Raw genomic sequence first — 13023 nt, forward strand, 5'->3', positions numbered from 1 at the left:
GATCGACTCGGCTGGTGGTCCTGATGAAGAATATATATACTTTATGGGGTCGTAAACGCTTCTGCTAGTTACATACTTCCCAACGAATCTAGTATACCCTTTTACTCTACGAGTAACGGATATAAGTATAGCTGGAAAATCATCGATGTTTACCTACATCGATGTATCGATACATCAAATTTTTTTGGGTGTAATTTTGAAAAATGTTTTTACTCCATATATTACAAACGAATACCACAAATAAATCCAATGTGTAAGTAAAAAATTATGCTTTATTTGAGATGCATTGTTTTCTGTTTTTGTTTCCTGCAAATTCAATTTGAAACTTAAACTACTCGTTCAACACAAAAGTTAAAATTAAATCACAATTCAATTAAAAATAAAATAAAAAACAGTATAAAGTTCTACTCAAAAAAATAAGAAAAAAGTAACAACTAAAACTAAATTATCCAATCATTTTTTTTTTAGAAATAAAATCATATTGACATTTTTTGGTTTTAGCTAGCTTTTCTTCTCGCTAACAACTAGTCCAGCTTTACTGAACATCCTCTCACTTTCAGTAGAGGTGGCCGATACGCAGAAGTATTTAAAAACGCATGTTTTGAATCCGACGTCATTTGATATCTGTTGAAAGAAGAAATTGGATTTTTAAGTTGGTTACTAATTAAATTGATATTTTTTGTACCTACCAATAATCCAAAGGGTTTTGGGCAGGGTCCAAATTACTCTCATTCAAGTATTGTCGTAAAGCCAATATGGAATCCACGCGACCGCTTTGAATTTTTTGAGTTTGATTAGTTTGTAAAAAACTGAATAATAGGTTGGACTCTGCTGTAGATTCTGGTGTTGGCGGGCTTGAAAGTGCAGAAGATTTTGTTGGAGCATTTATGAGCGACAGTTCATCCTCTAAAGATTTAACCTCTTGGGAGGAATTAAATGGGTTCCAAAATCCCTTATTTTTGAAGCGAGGGTCTAAAATTGTGGTGATTCGTGTTCCCGTACGATTTTCATAGGGGACCAATCTTTTATTGACTCCTTGAAGTATGTCATTACAGACATCTTGACCCACCTTAGTCTGGAGTTTAGTTTTAATGGCTGCCAGATTGTGTAAAATACCACAAACAACCGGAATCACTAAAGACACTGTCACAGAAGTACTCGAAGATGTGTGTACCGTTTCATGCTCAAAAGGTGAAAGTATTGCATTTAAATCCTCCAGAATGGATATTTCATCAGATGTTAGCGGCATTAACCCTTTGGGCGTGTTTAGTTGCACACTTGCGATGGCAACCTTTGTGATCAAAATTCTGTCCACCATATAATAGGCGCTGTTCCATCTTGTAGGACATTCTTGCTTTAAACTATAAGGACGTTCGCATTCCTGGGCCTCTTTAAACATGGCATACGCAATTGTGCTACTTTTAAAAAACGAAACAATGCGCTTACACTTTTAAAGAATGGGCTTAACTTTTTCCGTAGCCAAACAGTCCTGGACAGTCAAATTGATTGAATGAGCAAAGCATGGAATATGTCTTATTCGCAGTATCTCACATGCTTTAATCATATTTTTGGCGTTATCTGTATGCATTGCAGTGACCTTTCCTTAAACTCTCCATTCCTCGAGTACTGTGCGTAGTGGAAAAAACAGCGTTGCGCAATTCGAAATCCTCTGTTATAGAATGGTAGGTCACAGTAACGTAGCACTCGTTGGCCCTGGAGGTCCAGCAATGTGAAGTGATTGCACAGTGCTTTACGTTTTTTAAAAAGGCGCACAACTTGGCCTTCTTTTCATTTGCCATCGAAACATTTCTTAAGGTGGTCCGTGAAGGCAATTCATACCTTGGATCAAGGAGGCTTACAAAATTGCGGAAGCCTTTATTTTCCACCACTGAAAAAGGGCGCAAGTCTGAGGTAATGTAGTAGCATAAGGCACTGTCCAATTGTTGTTTGCGGTTCGACGACGTTTCGTATTTTTTGTCAATGAATGACAGAATTGAGGGCGTCTGTCTTTGTGGCAATTCGCTTATTGTTAAAGTCGGATGAATGGCTTTTAGGTGGCAAGACAAGTTTGTCGTATTGCCACTTGTTTGGTAGGATTTACCACATTTAAGGCATTTGGCTGTCTTGCCATTAGCCGATTTGTCAAAATAGTTCCTTACAGCAGATTGCTCATATTTCTTCCGCTTATTTGGGACCATACCTTCTTCCTCTTGACAGGCAACTATATTGGACAAAAAAAAACATTACAAATCAAACACATTCATATTCTAATTACTCTAATTACCATTGCTGTTCTGCCTTTTCAAAGCTTTCTCTATATCGAAGCGCCGCCAACAACAATATTTGTGGAAATCTATACCAATTTGAACGTATATTTTAGTTTATTTTACTTAATTAATCAAAAATGTACTTAGCTTACCAAGATTCTTTCCTGCCAAGTAGTGATGGGTAAAGAGGAAACATCGAACATCGTTGTTTGAAAACGTCGATGTTTCCCGAGTTTTGAAAAACATCGATATATCGATACATCGCCGATGTTATTTCCAGCTCCAGATATAAGAAGAGCCCCATGTTTTTAAATTCCACCATTCCATTTTCGTTGCTAACAGGCCGACGCTAGTTTGACGGACATAAAATATTTTCGTATCGAAGAACTCGGTATACTTGCGAGGTCACACTGTAAGACGCGTCGGATTTTAGTTTTAATCTTTTTTTTCTTTATTAAAATAGCGTCAAAATATCATACATTAACAGCAGAAATATTGTCTACAAAGCAGAAAGGAAAGTTTGGCAAAACTGGCCGAGCTCCAGGAACTTTTCCTTTCAAAGTTGAGTTAGTGAATGAAATTTCAGCAGTGCGCAGCACAGAAAGAGGACGCACACAGGCTGCCTGAATTTATTTATGCAAAAGTATGTAAGCTAAAAAGGACAGGTGGGAAATTGCTGCTGCTGCTGTGATGTGTGCGTATAATTAGTAAGTACACCATTGATCTGCACTAACAAGCCCATGTATGATGTCTGTGTGAGATGCTGATTGTTCGTATGTGTATGATGCAGTGTAAATTACTTTTCGACTGAGCTACGCTCTAGCGGGATAATCGCCTACAATTCGTTTAATTTGTTTCTTATTATATTTGCACACGCACACAGAGAACACACCAGCAATTGCTTGCTTCCACGTATCGTATCCCTGCAAGCAGTTTGTATCGCTGAATACACTATTTAATAACGATCGTTTTAACTTTTGATACATTAGTTGTATTGACTCCCACAAAATGTTGTTGCTACATCTGCCACTTCGTGCTTTGCCGACGCGTTGGCGGCCAGACACCATTCCATGAAATTCCATTTATTAGCACATTGTGTTAGTACAGGCAAAATAAGTACGGGCGGAAAACTGAGCAACAAACAAAATAAAAACAAAAATTTATAAAATCTGCATTTTTCTATTGTTTAAGCGAAACAGATTTCAAAATTTTGTATAAGATATTGCATGTTTTTCTACCCAAAACGTAATTCAATAGGCTAAACTGAAAAAAAGAAGTTTATATTGAGGGAATAGAAAATTTGCACGGTGTTACAACAAAAATTCAGACAACGCTTTAGCCTCCTTTAATACCCGTTACTAATGTAAGGGAAGTGCGAGGGAAATAAATTATGCAAGAGCAAAGTGACTGTTTCTGAGATTGCAAACAAATAAGAGATAGTGATACCCCGGTAAAACATAGGAAACTTGCGCTTGCGTGCATAGGGGTTGAAAAAATGTGGCTTTTTCTACTTGCGACAGCTGCAAATTCATGTGATATTTTTTTTACACAACTGATTTTGAAATGCGAAAAACTAAACACATCAGATCAAAATCAGAAATTTTAAGACTTTTCGAAAACTAACAAGGAAGAACGCTATAGTCGAGTACCTAGACTATCAGATACCCGTTACTTAGCTAAAGGGACCAAAGGGAAATGGAGATATGCAAGCAGCAAAGCGAGATTTAAATACGCCACCTACCGGCGGTAGACAGATTTAAGCGTTCTGGGCGTTAGAGTGGGCGTGGCAAATTTGTTTTTGGATCAATCGATAGGTATTGACGAGATCAATACATTTCAGTTAAAATTTTTCATCTAGCATAACAATTGTGGACGCCACAGGTTTGGGCGGTTTGTGGGCGTTATAGAGGGCGTGGCATATTCGCGTGACAAAATTGCGCTGCGTACAAAGCTACAGAATCTAAATCTGAGATCCCGATTCTCTATCTTTGATAGTTTCCGAGATATCCACGTTCATACTTACGATTTTTTGAAGTTTGTGGGCGGTTTGTGGACGTTAAAGTGGGCGTGGCAAACTTTTTTTTGAGTCAATCGATAGGTATTGATGAGAACAATACATTTCAGTTAAAATTTTTATTCTAGCATCAAAACTGTAAGTGCCACAGTTTTGGGCGGTTTGTGGGCGTTAGAGTGGGCGTGGCACTCTACTGAAACAAACTTGCGCTGCGTAAGAAGCTCAGGAATCTGCACGCCAAATCTCAATAGCCTAGCTCTCATAGTTTCCAAGATCTCAGCGTTCATCCGGACGGACAGACAGACGGACAGACGGACATGGCTAGATCGACTCGGCTAGTGATCCTGATCAAGAATATATATACTTTATGGGGTCGGAAACGCTTCCTTTTGCCTGTTACATACTTTTCGACGAATCTAGTATACCCTTTTACTCTACGAGTAACGGGTATAAAAAGAACTACAGTGGTGCTCATAGACTTAAGCCACTGCCACTACCATAAACTGTTTACTTAATAACTTTTTTGAACATATTTATTTTGGCCTGCAATTTTTTGCATTTTGCAACACTGCTATTTAAGCAGCTGATCACAGTAAGAAATGACAAGTAGGAATTCGTGGGTTCCCAAAAAATTGAATAAAAGTCAAAAAGGAGTATTGCGCTCTGCTCATATACTTAAGCCACCTTGAGCTAAAATCGTCAAACTTGTGTTTTTTTCCGGAAAGTTGTGCTAGTTATTTTCTAAACTAAAATATTGAATATAAAATACGTTAAGAACGATAAGAAGACGGCTAAATGACTTCGGGTTATATGGACGCATAGCCCAAAAAAAACCATTGCTGTCCATTAAAAATGTTAAAAAGCGCCTTCAATTCGCCAGAGAGCATATTCAAAAAGGTCCCAATTTTTGGAACATGATTGTTTGGAGCGACGAATCCAAGTTTAATGTCTTTGGAAGTGATGGTAAACCATATGTACGACGTCCTCCCAACAAACAATTGGACCCCAAGTACACGAAAAAGACCGTTAAACATGGTGGCGCTTCGATTATGGTCTGGGGCTGTTTCACCGCATCGGGCGTAGGTCCCCTAGTGAAGATAGAAGGCATTATGAACGGCGAAATGTACAGGGACATCCTTATTAACAATTTATCTGGAGAATATGCCGATAATTTGCCACTTGCCTGGATATTTCAACAGGATAACGACCCGAAACACACCAGCAAGATAGTCAAGTCGTGGCTTACCCAAGAGGCAATCAATGTTTTGCAATGGCCACCGCAGAGCCCCGACTTAAACCCTATAGAGAACTTGTGGGGAATTCTTAAACAAGTCGTTGGCCAAAAAAAACCAGCAAATAAAAACGATTTGTGGCGATTTTACAAGAGTGGAAGAAAATCACCCCTTAACAGTGCACACGTCTTGTGGATTCAATGCCAAAGCGTTGCTCCGCTGTTCTTAAGCAGAAAGGTCATCCCACTCAATATTAAATTAAATTAATTAAAAGTATAAGGAATATTGGGTAAATTTTAACTTTTTCAACCATTTTTTTTCCAGGTGGCTTAAGTATGTGAGCAGGACATTTTGGAGATGGTCTCAGATTTTTTAAGTTTTTCGTTGAATTTATATTTTTATAACTTGGTTATTCTTCTATTAGAACACTGATACGTAGAACTTATGCGACACAAAAAATTGGAGCTGTGAAATAAAAACTTTTCTTATTTTTCCTTAAAATTCTTGGTTGAAGTCTTGTGGCTTAAGTATATGAGCACCACTGTACATAAGAAAATAAATAGTTATTAAAAACACAAGTGTGCCAAGACTTGTGCTGCTAAATCTGCTCATATTTTGTTTTTTTAATTTTTAAAATTTAGTTTTAAGAGATAATTTGATGAAACAAAATTAATTTTATTGATAAATATTCCCATTATCCAAAATAATTTTGTTGAATTTTATAACACATTTATAAAGGTAGAAAAGCGCACTTAAAGTTCAAGATACTAAGTGTGCCAACACTTAAGTTCGGCACTGTATGCAACCAAGAAATATGTACATGAAACAGGATTCTAAATTCGTAAATTTTGTCTTATTTTAATATTAAACAACACTAAACATTTTTCATTCGGAATCACTCTCTTCCTCTACGGCTCCTGCTTCGGGGTTTGCTTTTTACATTTTATTATTTTTTCTCACAGAAGCTAGTTCAATTAGGTTTAGTTAATAATTAACTCGCTTAAGAGCACCCAAATATAGTAAATTTTTTGATTGAAATATTTAAATAAAAAGGTGTAATTAATAATAACATGGAATGAAAATTAGGAAAATTATCAACTTAAGTCCACCCTAATAAGAAACAAAAGAAAAATAGAAAAAAAAATGCAGAGAAAAGAAAAATTACCTATTAGCCAAACGGAAATTTAAAGAGTTCCAAGTAGGTGCCATTTTTTATTTATTTGGCACTCTTAGAGCAAATTTAAATTATCTTTATTGTCACAAATTTGTGATTTGTATTTCAAGCACAATGTTCATTGTTTTGATTCATTGCAATTTATTTTATTAAATCTACTAGTTTTCTAGTATGTTGTACTATGTAATTTGTATTCGCACTTACAACCATGGTCATATAAAAAAAGCACAAAAAGTACGCTTTCTCTATTTGTGTGTATTGCACAGAAAACATGTTATTTAATGGACAAACTTGTTTCTAATTGTGTTCGATTATCATTTTTTCTTAATAAAAAAACATTTTATATTCTAAAGAAAATCCAATTTTTTGGCCCATATTTGTAAAATGACGTGTGCACCTAAATAGCACACATTGAACTTAAACTAGAAAATGTTGCTTCAACAATCTTTTTTTTTAAATATTTAGATTCTTGTAAAGACACTTATTTATGAAAAGTTTGGGCAAATGTGACTTGCCACAAAGCTACGAGCCATGTCTCTGGGTAGTTCAAAGTCACCATCCCAGCTAAAATCAGTTTTAAAACTTTAAAAGTACAGTGACACAGTGGGCTTCAGATTCTTCAAAATTTCCTTGAAATTACTGGTGTTGATAAATATAGACTGTTTAGGAGAAATCAAGTCGTTGCAAGAGTCGAGAAAAACCGCGGTCTTTGAATGTTTCCTTTTGTCTTTTCATTTGTTTGTCAAGAGTACAGTACCGAAAAAAGATCCTAAAAGCCGGCAAACTTTGGGTATAATTTTTGTTGTTTACATTTCTAGTAAAATGGATGCATAAAAGTTAAACACATCTAGAAAGCACCGCAATGCAACGGTGCTACCACGCAAATTTGCCATTACATGCGTGTCGTGTTTTGTAAAATGCGTTCTAGAACATTTTTTTTGGAATGTGTTACCGAACTTCCGACTGTGTTTTCCCTCCTGTATTTGGTCAATGGTTGCTGCGACTAACAGTCCGATAAACCCCGCGATGATTTAGATAAAAGAATATGTTTTGGCCGTTTTTAAAAGCAATTACTGGCAAACGGATGCTTGGTTCAGTAGCTTATCAAGAACATTGGCAAGTCCAACTATTTATTTTGAACCCTTTTGAATACACATATTTAGCATTTATCACTGCAGTCCATGAGCGCACCAGGAGAGATGGCGAAGGCGACTACTATATGTATGTTTGTCCCAAAACGTTTTTGCGTCCTGCAAATTGTATATGGCGCTAGACAGCTGTATAAAAGAACCTTTAGTTTTACCACTTTTGTTGGTTAGCGGGAAAACAGCTATAAATAGCTAAAAGGCGTTTAGTAAAGTAGGTTTTACTCGTAGAGTAAAAGGGTATATTGTGTTCGAGGAAAAGTATGTAACAGGTTGAAGGTAGCGTTTTCATGCCCTCAGTTTTCAAGCTAGAAAAAAATTTTTTTTACCGATTGACCTTTAAAAAGTTTGCCATGCCCACTCTAAGGTTCACAAACGACTATAACGCCTAAAAATGTCTGCCGTCCAGAGCATTACAGTCCCGCCTTTTTATACCCGATACTCGTAGAGTAAAAGGGTATATTGTGTTCGAGGAAAAGTATGTAACAGGTTGAAGGTAGCGTTTTCATGCCCTCAGTTTTCAAGCTAGAAAAAAATTTTTTTACCGATTGACCTTAAAAAAGCTTGCCATGCCCACTCTAAGGTTCACGACGACTATTGTACTGATTGACCTTAAAAAAGTTTTCCATGCCCAATCTAACGTCCACAAACGACCATAGCGCGTATATATGTCTGCCGCCCACATTACCATATACAGTTGCGGCAACAATAATAGCACCAATGTGTAGGCAATTCTTCTTTGAGCTACTAAATGGTCATTTTTTGGAATATTTTTATTCTGTTTGTAAGGGTAAGTAGGGTTACATATCTACTAACTAAAACAAAAGTGGTTACGCCCACAATGCGGATGGTTTTTAAAACTTCGATACATTTATCATAAAAGTAGCAAAATTATGCGGCAACAAAAATAGCACTATAAACGGTTTTCGTCTTAAAACTTCATTTGCTCAGATTTTTTGGAGGTTTTTCGTTTTGTTATATTAAGAATAAGTACTACTAAGTGAATTGGTAAAATAATGAATAAAATAGTGTTCCCAATGGATGATTAAGCGCACTGTAATGGTACAAATAGAAGGACATTCAAAAAGCCAATTTATAAGGGCAATGCAAATGATAAGTTTAGTTGAATCTTCGAATTCTTTAAAATAATGATTTGTAGTTACCTAAAACAAGAACACAAAAGAATAGCACGCAGTGCGAAAGCCGCAATGACCCCATAACTGTAAAAAAGTCATGTGCATGAATGCAAGTAGGACCCGTTTAAGCCGCCTATGAAGTTGCATTTTTTTTTTTTATTATTTGTAAGTACATAAAAAGTTGGATATAATGTACATAAACAAAAATGATGCGCTTGACGTCCAAAAAAAAAATCTCCCTAGACTGCAGAGCATGGGTGAATTTGAAATACGAGTCTTAAATAAGGCCCACAATTAAAGGAAAACTCTTTTATGGTCTGCCGGCGGAAAATTGCTTATGTTTAGATGAAAAAGGCTTAAAATACACCTCAGATAACCTACAAATCAAAAATTGAGTTCCCAATTCACATTTGCAAAGAATAATAATGGTGAAGCAAATATCATGGTATGGGCATATACTCGTACTATAATAATGGTACCATGTCATAATGTAAGCCCATACAGGATCAACATGTAAACTTTGATAGCTCAGAAATTATGATGCAATTATATTCGTAATACAAAATTATTTTATTTTGGAAGCTTTACCACGATTATAAACCAAAAAAAATCTGATAGAGAGTCGTCTAAAGTATCAAAACCCTTAAGCTAAATGGTATAATGGGGACCTTTTAAGCCCCAGAACTAAAATAAATCGAAAATCTTTGCAGAAATGTTAAAAAACTATGTTTTTAATGCAAAACTAAAGAAAAAAAACTGCCCTGGAGCTATTTTGAAAGAGTCAAACAACAATTTTGCCAAGGAAAGGTTCTGGTGTCTAGTGACGTCAGGTCGGTCGTTGTTGTTGTTGTTGTTGAAGCCCAAGCTTTAGAACAATATTTTTTTTACCTTAAGATGTATAAAATCATACATTTCAATCAAAAAAAATTTTCAAATCGCGGTTATTTTTAAGTTTTTTAAGCCTTTTCTTTAAGTGGTGCTATTTTTGTTGCCGCATAATTTAGCTACTTTTATGATAAATGTATCGAAGTTTTAAAAACCGTCCGCATTGTGGGCGTAACCACTTTTGTTTTAGTTAGTAGATATGTAACCCTACTTACCCTTACAAACAGAATAAAAATATTGCAAAAAATGACCATTTAGTAGCACAAAGAAGAATTGCCTACACATTGGTGCTATTTTTGTTGCCGCAGCTGTATTAAGATAGGTGGAGCATTACAGTCCCGCTTTTCTGCTTGCAATCTGCATTATCTGATACTCGACGCACTGGACTCTAGCGTTATCCCTTGTTTTTTTTTATTTTAATACGTGTGCTTTATTGGACCTTCTCCTGGAGACTAACAAAAAGTGTATCGAATTTCGAATTTCGACTGGAACTGACTTAAATGTAGACCATAATAATTATTGCTGAGCTGCAACATCGTTTCGTCGAAAACGGGTTCGGTTGGAAACCCGAGTTAAAGCCCTTGCCAAATGATTTTGGGGAGGAGTAAGCTTTGTGTGGTAGGGCGCCTGTTGCTTATATATTCGGTTGTCGAAAAAGTCCCGTGCTATTTTTATTGAATTTTCAATTGTTCATAAAATAGGTTACAATAATGCAATTCAAGTCAAATATGCGCCGTTTTGTTCGATAACGCGTTCTTAACGAGATGCCAACTTCATAATGCCCCTCTTATAGAAGCTCGCTTCCCTAATGGCAAAAAGCTCGGAGTGCCAATTTTCACAGGACTCTCTTTCTTTCTCTTGTGGCCAACTTCAGACTACCAAGCGCATTTGCCATGGTCAGAAACAGGTGGTAATCACTTGGTGCGAGATCCGGACTATACGGTGGATGCAAAAGAACCTCCCATCCGAGCTCCCGGAGCTTCTGGCGCGTCACCAAATATGTGTGTGGCCTGGCGTTTGCGTGATGGAAGACAATTTGGCCTCTGTTGATCAAAGATGGCGTCTTATGCATGAGTGCTTCCTTCAAGCGGTCCAGTTTTTGGCAGGTCCGAATTGAGCGTTTGGCCATAGCGGAGCAACTCATAGTGGATGATTCCCTGCCAATCCCACCAAACTCAGAAGAACTGGCCACTAATCCAGGCTTGGCCACCGTCTTGGCCGCTTTACCGCTTTTCGACTACGCCTTACGTTGTCGGAAGTGACCCACTTTTCATCGCCAGTCACCATACGCTTCAAATGCGGGTTGATTTTGTCGCGATTCAGAAGCGATTCGCATGCGTCGATGCGGTCAAAGTTCCTTTTTTTGCGTCAATTCGTGTGGCACCCATACATCGAGCTTCTTAGTGACTCCAAGGTTCTTTAAATGGTTTATAACGGTTTGATGACTCATGCCCAGCTCTTGGCCGATGCTACGGCTGCTACTATGCCGGTCTCTTTCGACCAATTCAACGATTTGATCGCAATTTTCGACCACAGGCCTTCCGTAGCGTGGCGCATCATTGACCACCTCTACACCAGAACGAAAACGTTGAAACATCGTTGTGCGGTGGAAATTGAAACTGTATCGGGTCCATAAACTGCACAAATTTCATTGGCGTATTTTCTCTTTATTTTGCTCCATGTTTGCGAAGCTATAACTCAAGACTAAAAAGAAATAACAATCAATCAAACACGTGTGAGCGCGTGAAGAGCTTTCCAAAAAGGTATAGCATGATGCGACGAATACAACTAGAAGTACGGGCTTGCAGCGACAACTAGCGAAAATACCCCAAGATTTTTTTTCCAAACTAATATTTCATCTTTTACTAATAGGATGCCAAGATGATCCCTGTGGATGATTTCGTTCCAAACATACCAAGGTGCCCCAGTGATTTTTGGGCATCTCGAGCAACTTAGGATCGCGGTGTCGTCAGCGAATGTAGATGTAGATAGCCGCGCGTCAGATGTGTATAGGACAAAATTGGTGCTTTGAATGCGCTTCTTTGTGGAACTTCAGCTTTTATATTCTAAACGCCGGAAGTAGTTGTACTTCATCTTACAGCGATCGATCGATTAGAGAGAGAAGACTCAAGTAACTTATGAGTGTGTTACCATCAAGCCAGACACGGTAGAATGCTTGTAAAAAGTCGAGAAATATTGCCCTGCAGTATTCGCGGTGTTCGAATGCACTACGGATCTTACTGGGTTAACTTGCTCGATAGTTCCACGATTTTCCAGGAAGCCAAATTGATGTGCTGCTATTATATTTTGTGCTCTGGGAAATGTCTCTATTCGGGTGAAAAGACATTTTTCGAACAGATTTGACAGACAGACATTAGGCCTACTGGCCTGTACAATGCTGAACTTGTAAGCTCTTTCTCTGGCTTCTCGCTCATTATAATGATTCCCCATTTTCATTTTGTTGGAAAATAATACAGTTTTGTGATACCATTAAAGAGTTTACAACTGACTTCAATAGCACAGATAGCTAGTAAGATGATCATTTTGTGTGTTATTAAATCACCTCCTAGGGGCTTTTTCGGACTTTTGCAACATCTTCTGGTCGGAACAATATTGACTATATCAGTTAGACTTCTAGTTCCCACCAAACTCAGAAGAACTGGCCACTAATCCAGGCTTGGCCACCGTCTTGGCCGCTTTACCGCTTTTCGACCACGCCTTACGTTGTCGGAAGTGACCCACTTTTCATCGCCAGTCACCATACGCTTCAAATGCGGGTTGATTTTGTCGCGATTCAGAAGCGATTCGCATGCGTCGATGCGGTCAAAGTTCCTTTTTTTGCGTCAATTCGTGTGGCACCCATACATCGAGCTTCTTAGTGACTCCAAGGTTCTTTAAATGGTTTATAACGGTTTGATGACTCATGCCCAGCTCTTGGCCGATGCTACGGCTGCTACTATGCCGGTCTCTTTCGACCAATTCAACGATTTGATCGCAATTTTCGACCACAGGCCTTCCGTAGCGTGGCGCATCATTGACCACCTCTACACCAGAACGAAAACGTTGAAACATCGTTGTGCGGTGGAAATTGAAACTGTATCGGGTCCATAAACTGCACAAATTTTATTGGCGTATTTTCTCTTTATTTTGCTCCATGTTTGCGAAGCTAT

General features: G+C 37.8%; 2 protein-coding genes across 8 annotated transcripts in view; one reads left to right on the forward strand and one right to left on the reverse strand.

Annotated features, from left to right (window-relative positions):
• Positions 1–456: 456 nt before the first annotated feature.
• On the reverse strand, positions 457–2576 carry LOC119559665 (E3 SUMO-protein ligase ZBED1-like). Its single transcript, XM_037872721.1, has 4 exons — positions 2420–2576; positions 2285–2353; positions 690–2221; positions 457–624 (listed from the first exon to the last, which is right to left on the reverse strand). The coding sequence occupies exons 1-3, from the start codon at positions 2511–2513 to the stop codon at positions 1575–1577; spliced, it is 810 nt and encodes a 269-aa protein (XP_037728649.1). The 5' UTR covers positions 2514–2576; the 3' UTR covers positions 457–624; positions 690–1574.
• Positions 2577–2636: 60 nt separating this feature from the next.
• Positions 2637–13023, forward strand: part of LOC119559664 (rap guanine nucleotide exchange factor 2) — an 81910-nt gene continuing 71523 nt past the window's right edge. For 4 of the 7 annotated variants that reach the window (XM_037872717.1, XM_037872715.1, XM_037872718.1 and 1 more), the window contains exon 1: positions 2650–2974. The gene's annotated coding sequence lies outside the window, so the exon portion shown is untranslated. Of the gene's footprint in view, positions 2975–13023 lie in introns of all 7 variants that reach the window. The other 3 variants (XM_037872714.1, XM_037872713.1, XM_037872719.1) reach the window with 3 other exon arrangements.

Source organism: Drosophila subpulchrella, unplaced genomic scaffold (assembly GCF_014743375.2).
Source record: "Drosophila subpulchrella strain 33 F10 #4 breed RU33 unplaced genomic scaffold, RU_Dsub_v1.1 Primary Assembly Seq30, whole genome shotgun sequence".
NCBI classification, from domain to species: domain Eukaryota; kingdom Metazoa; phylum Arthropoda; class Insecta; order Diptera; family Drosophilidae; genus Drosophila; species Drosophila subpulchrella.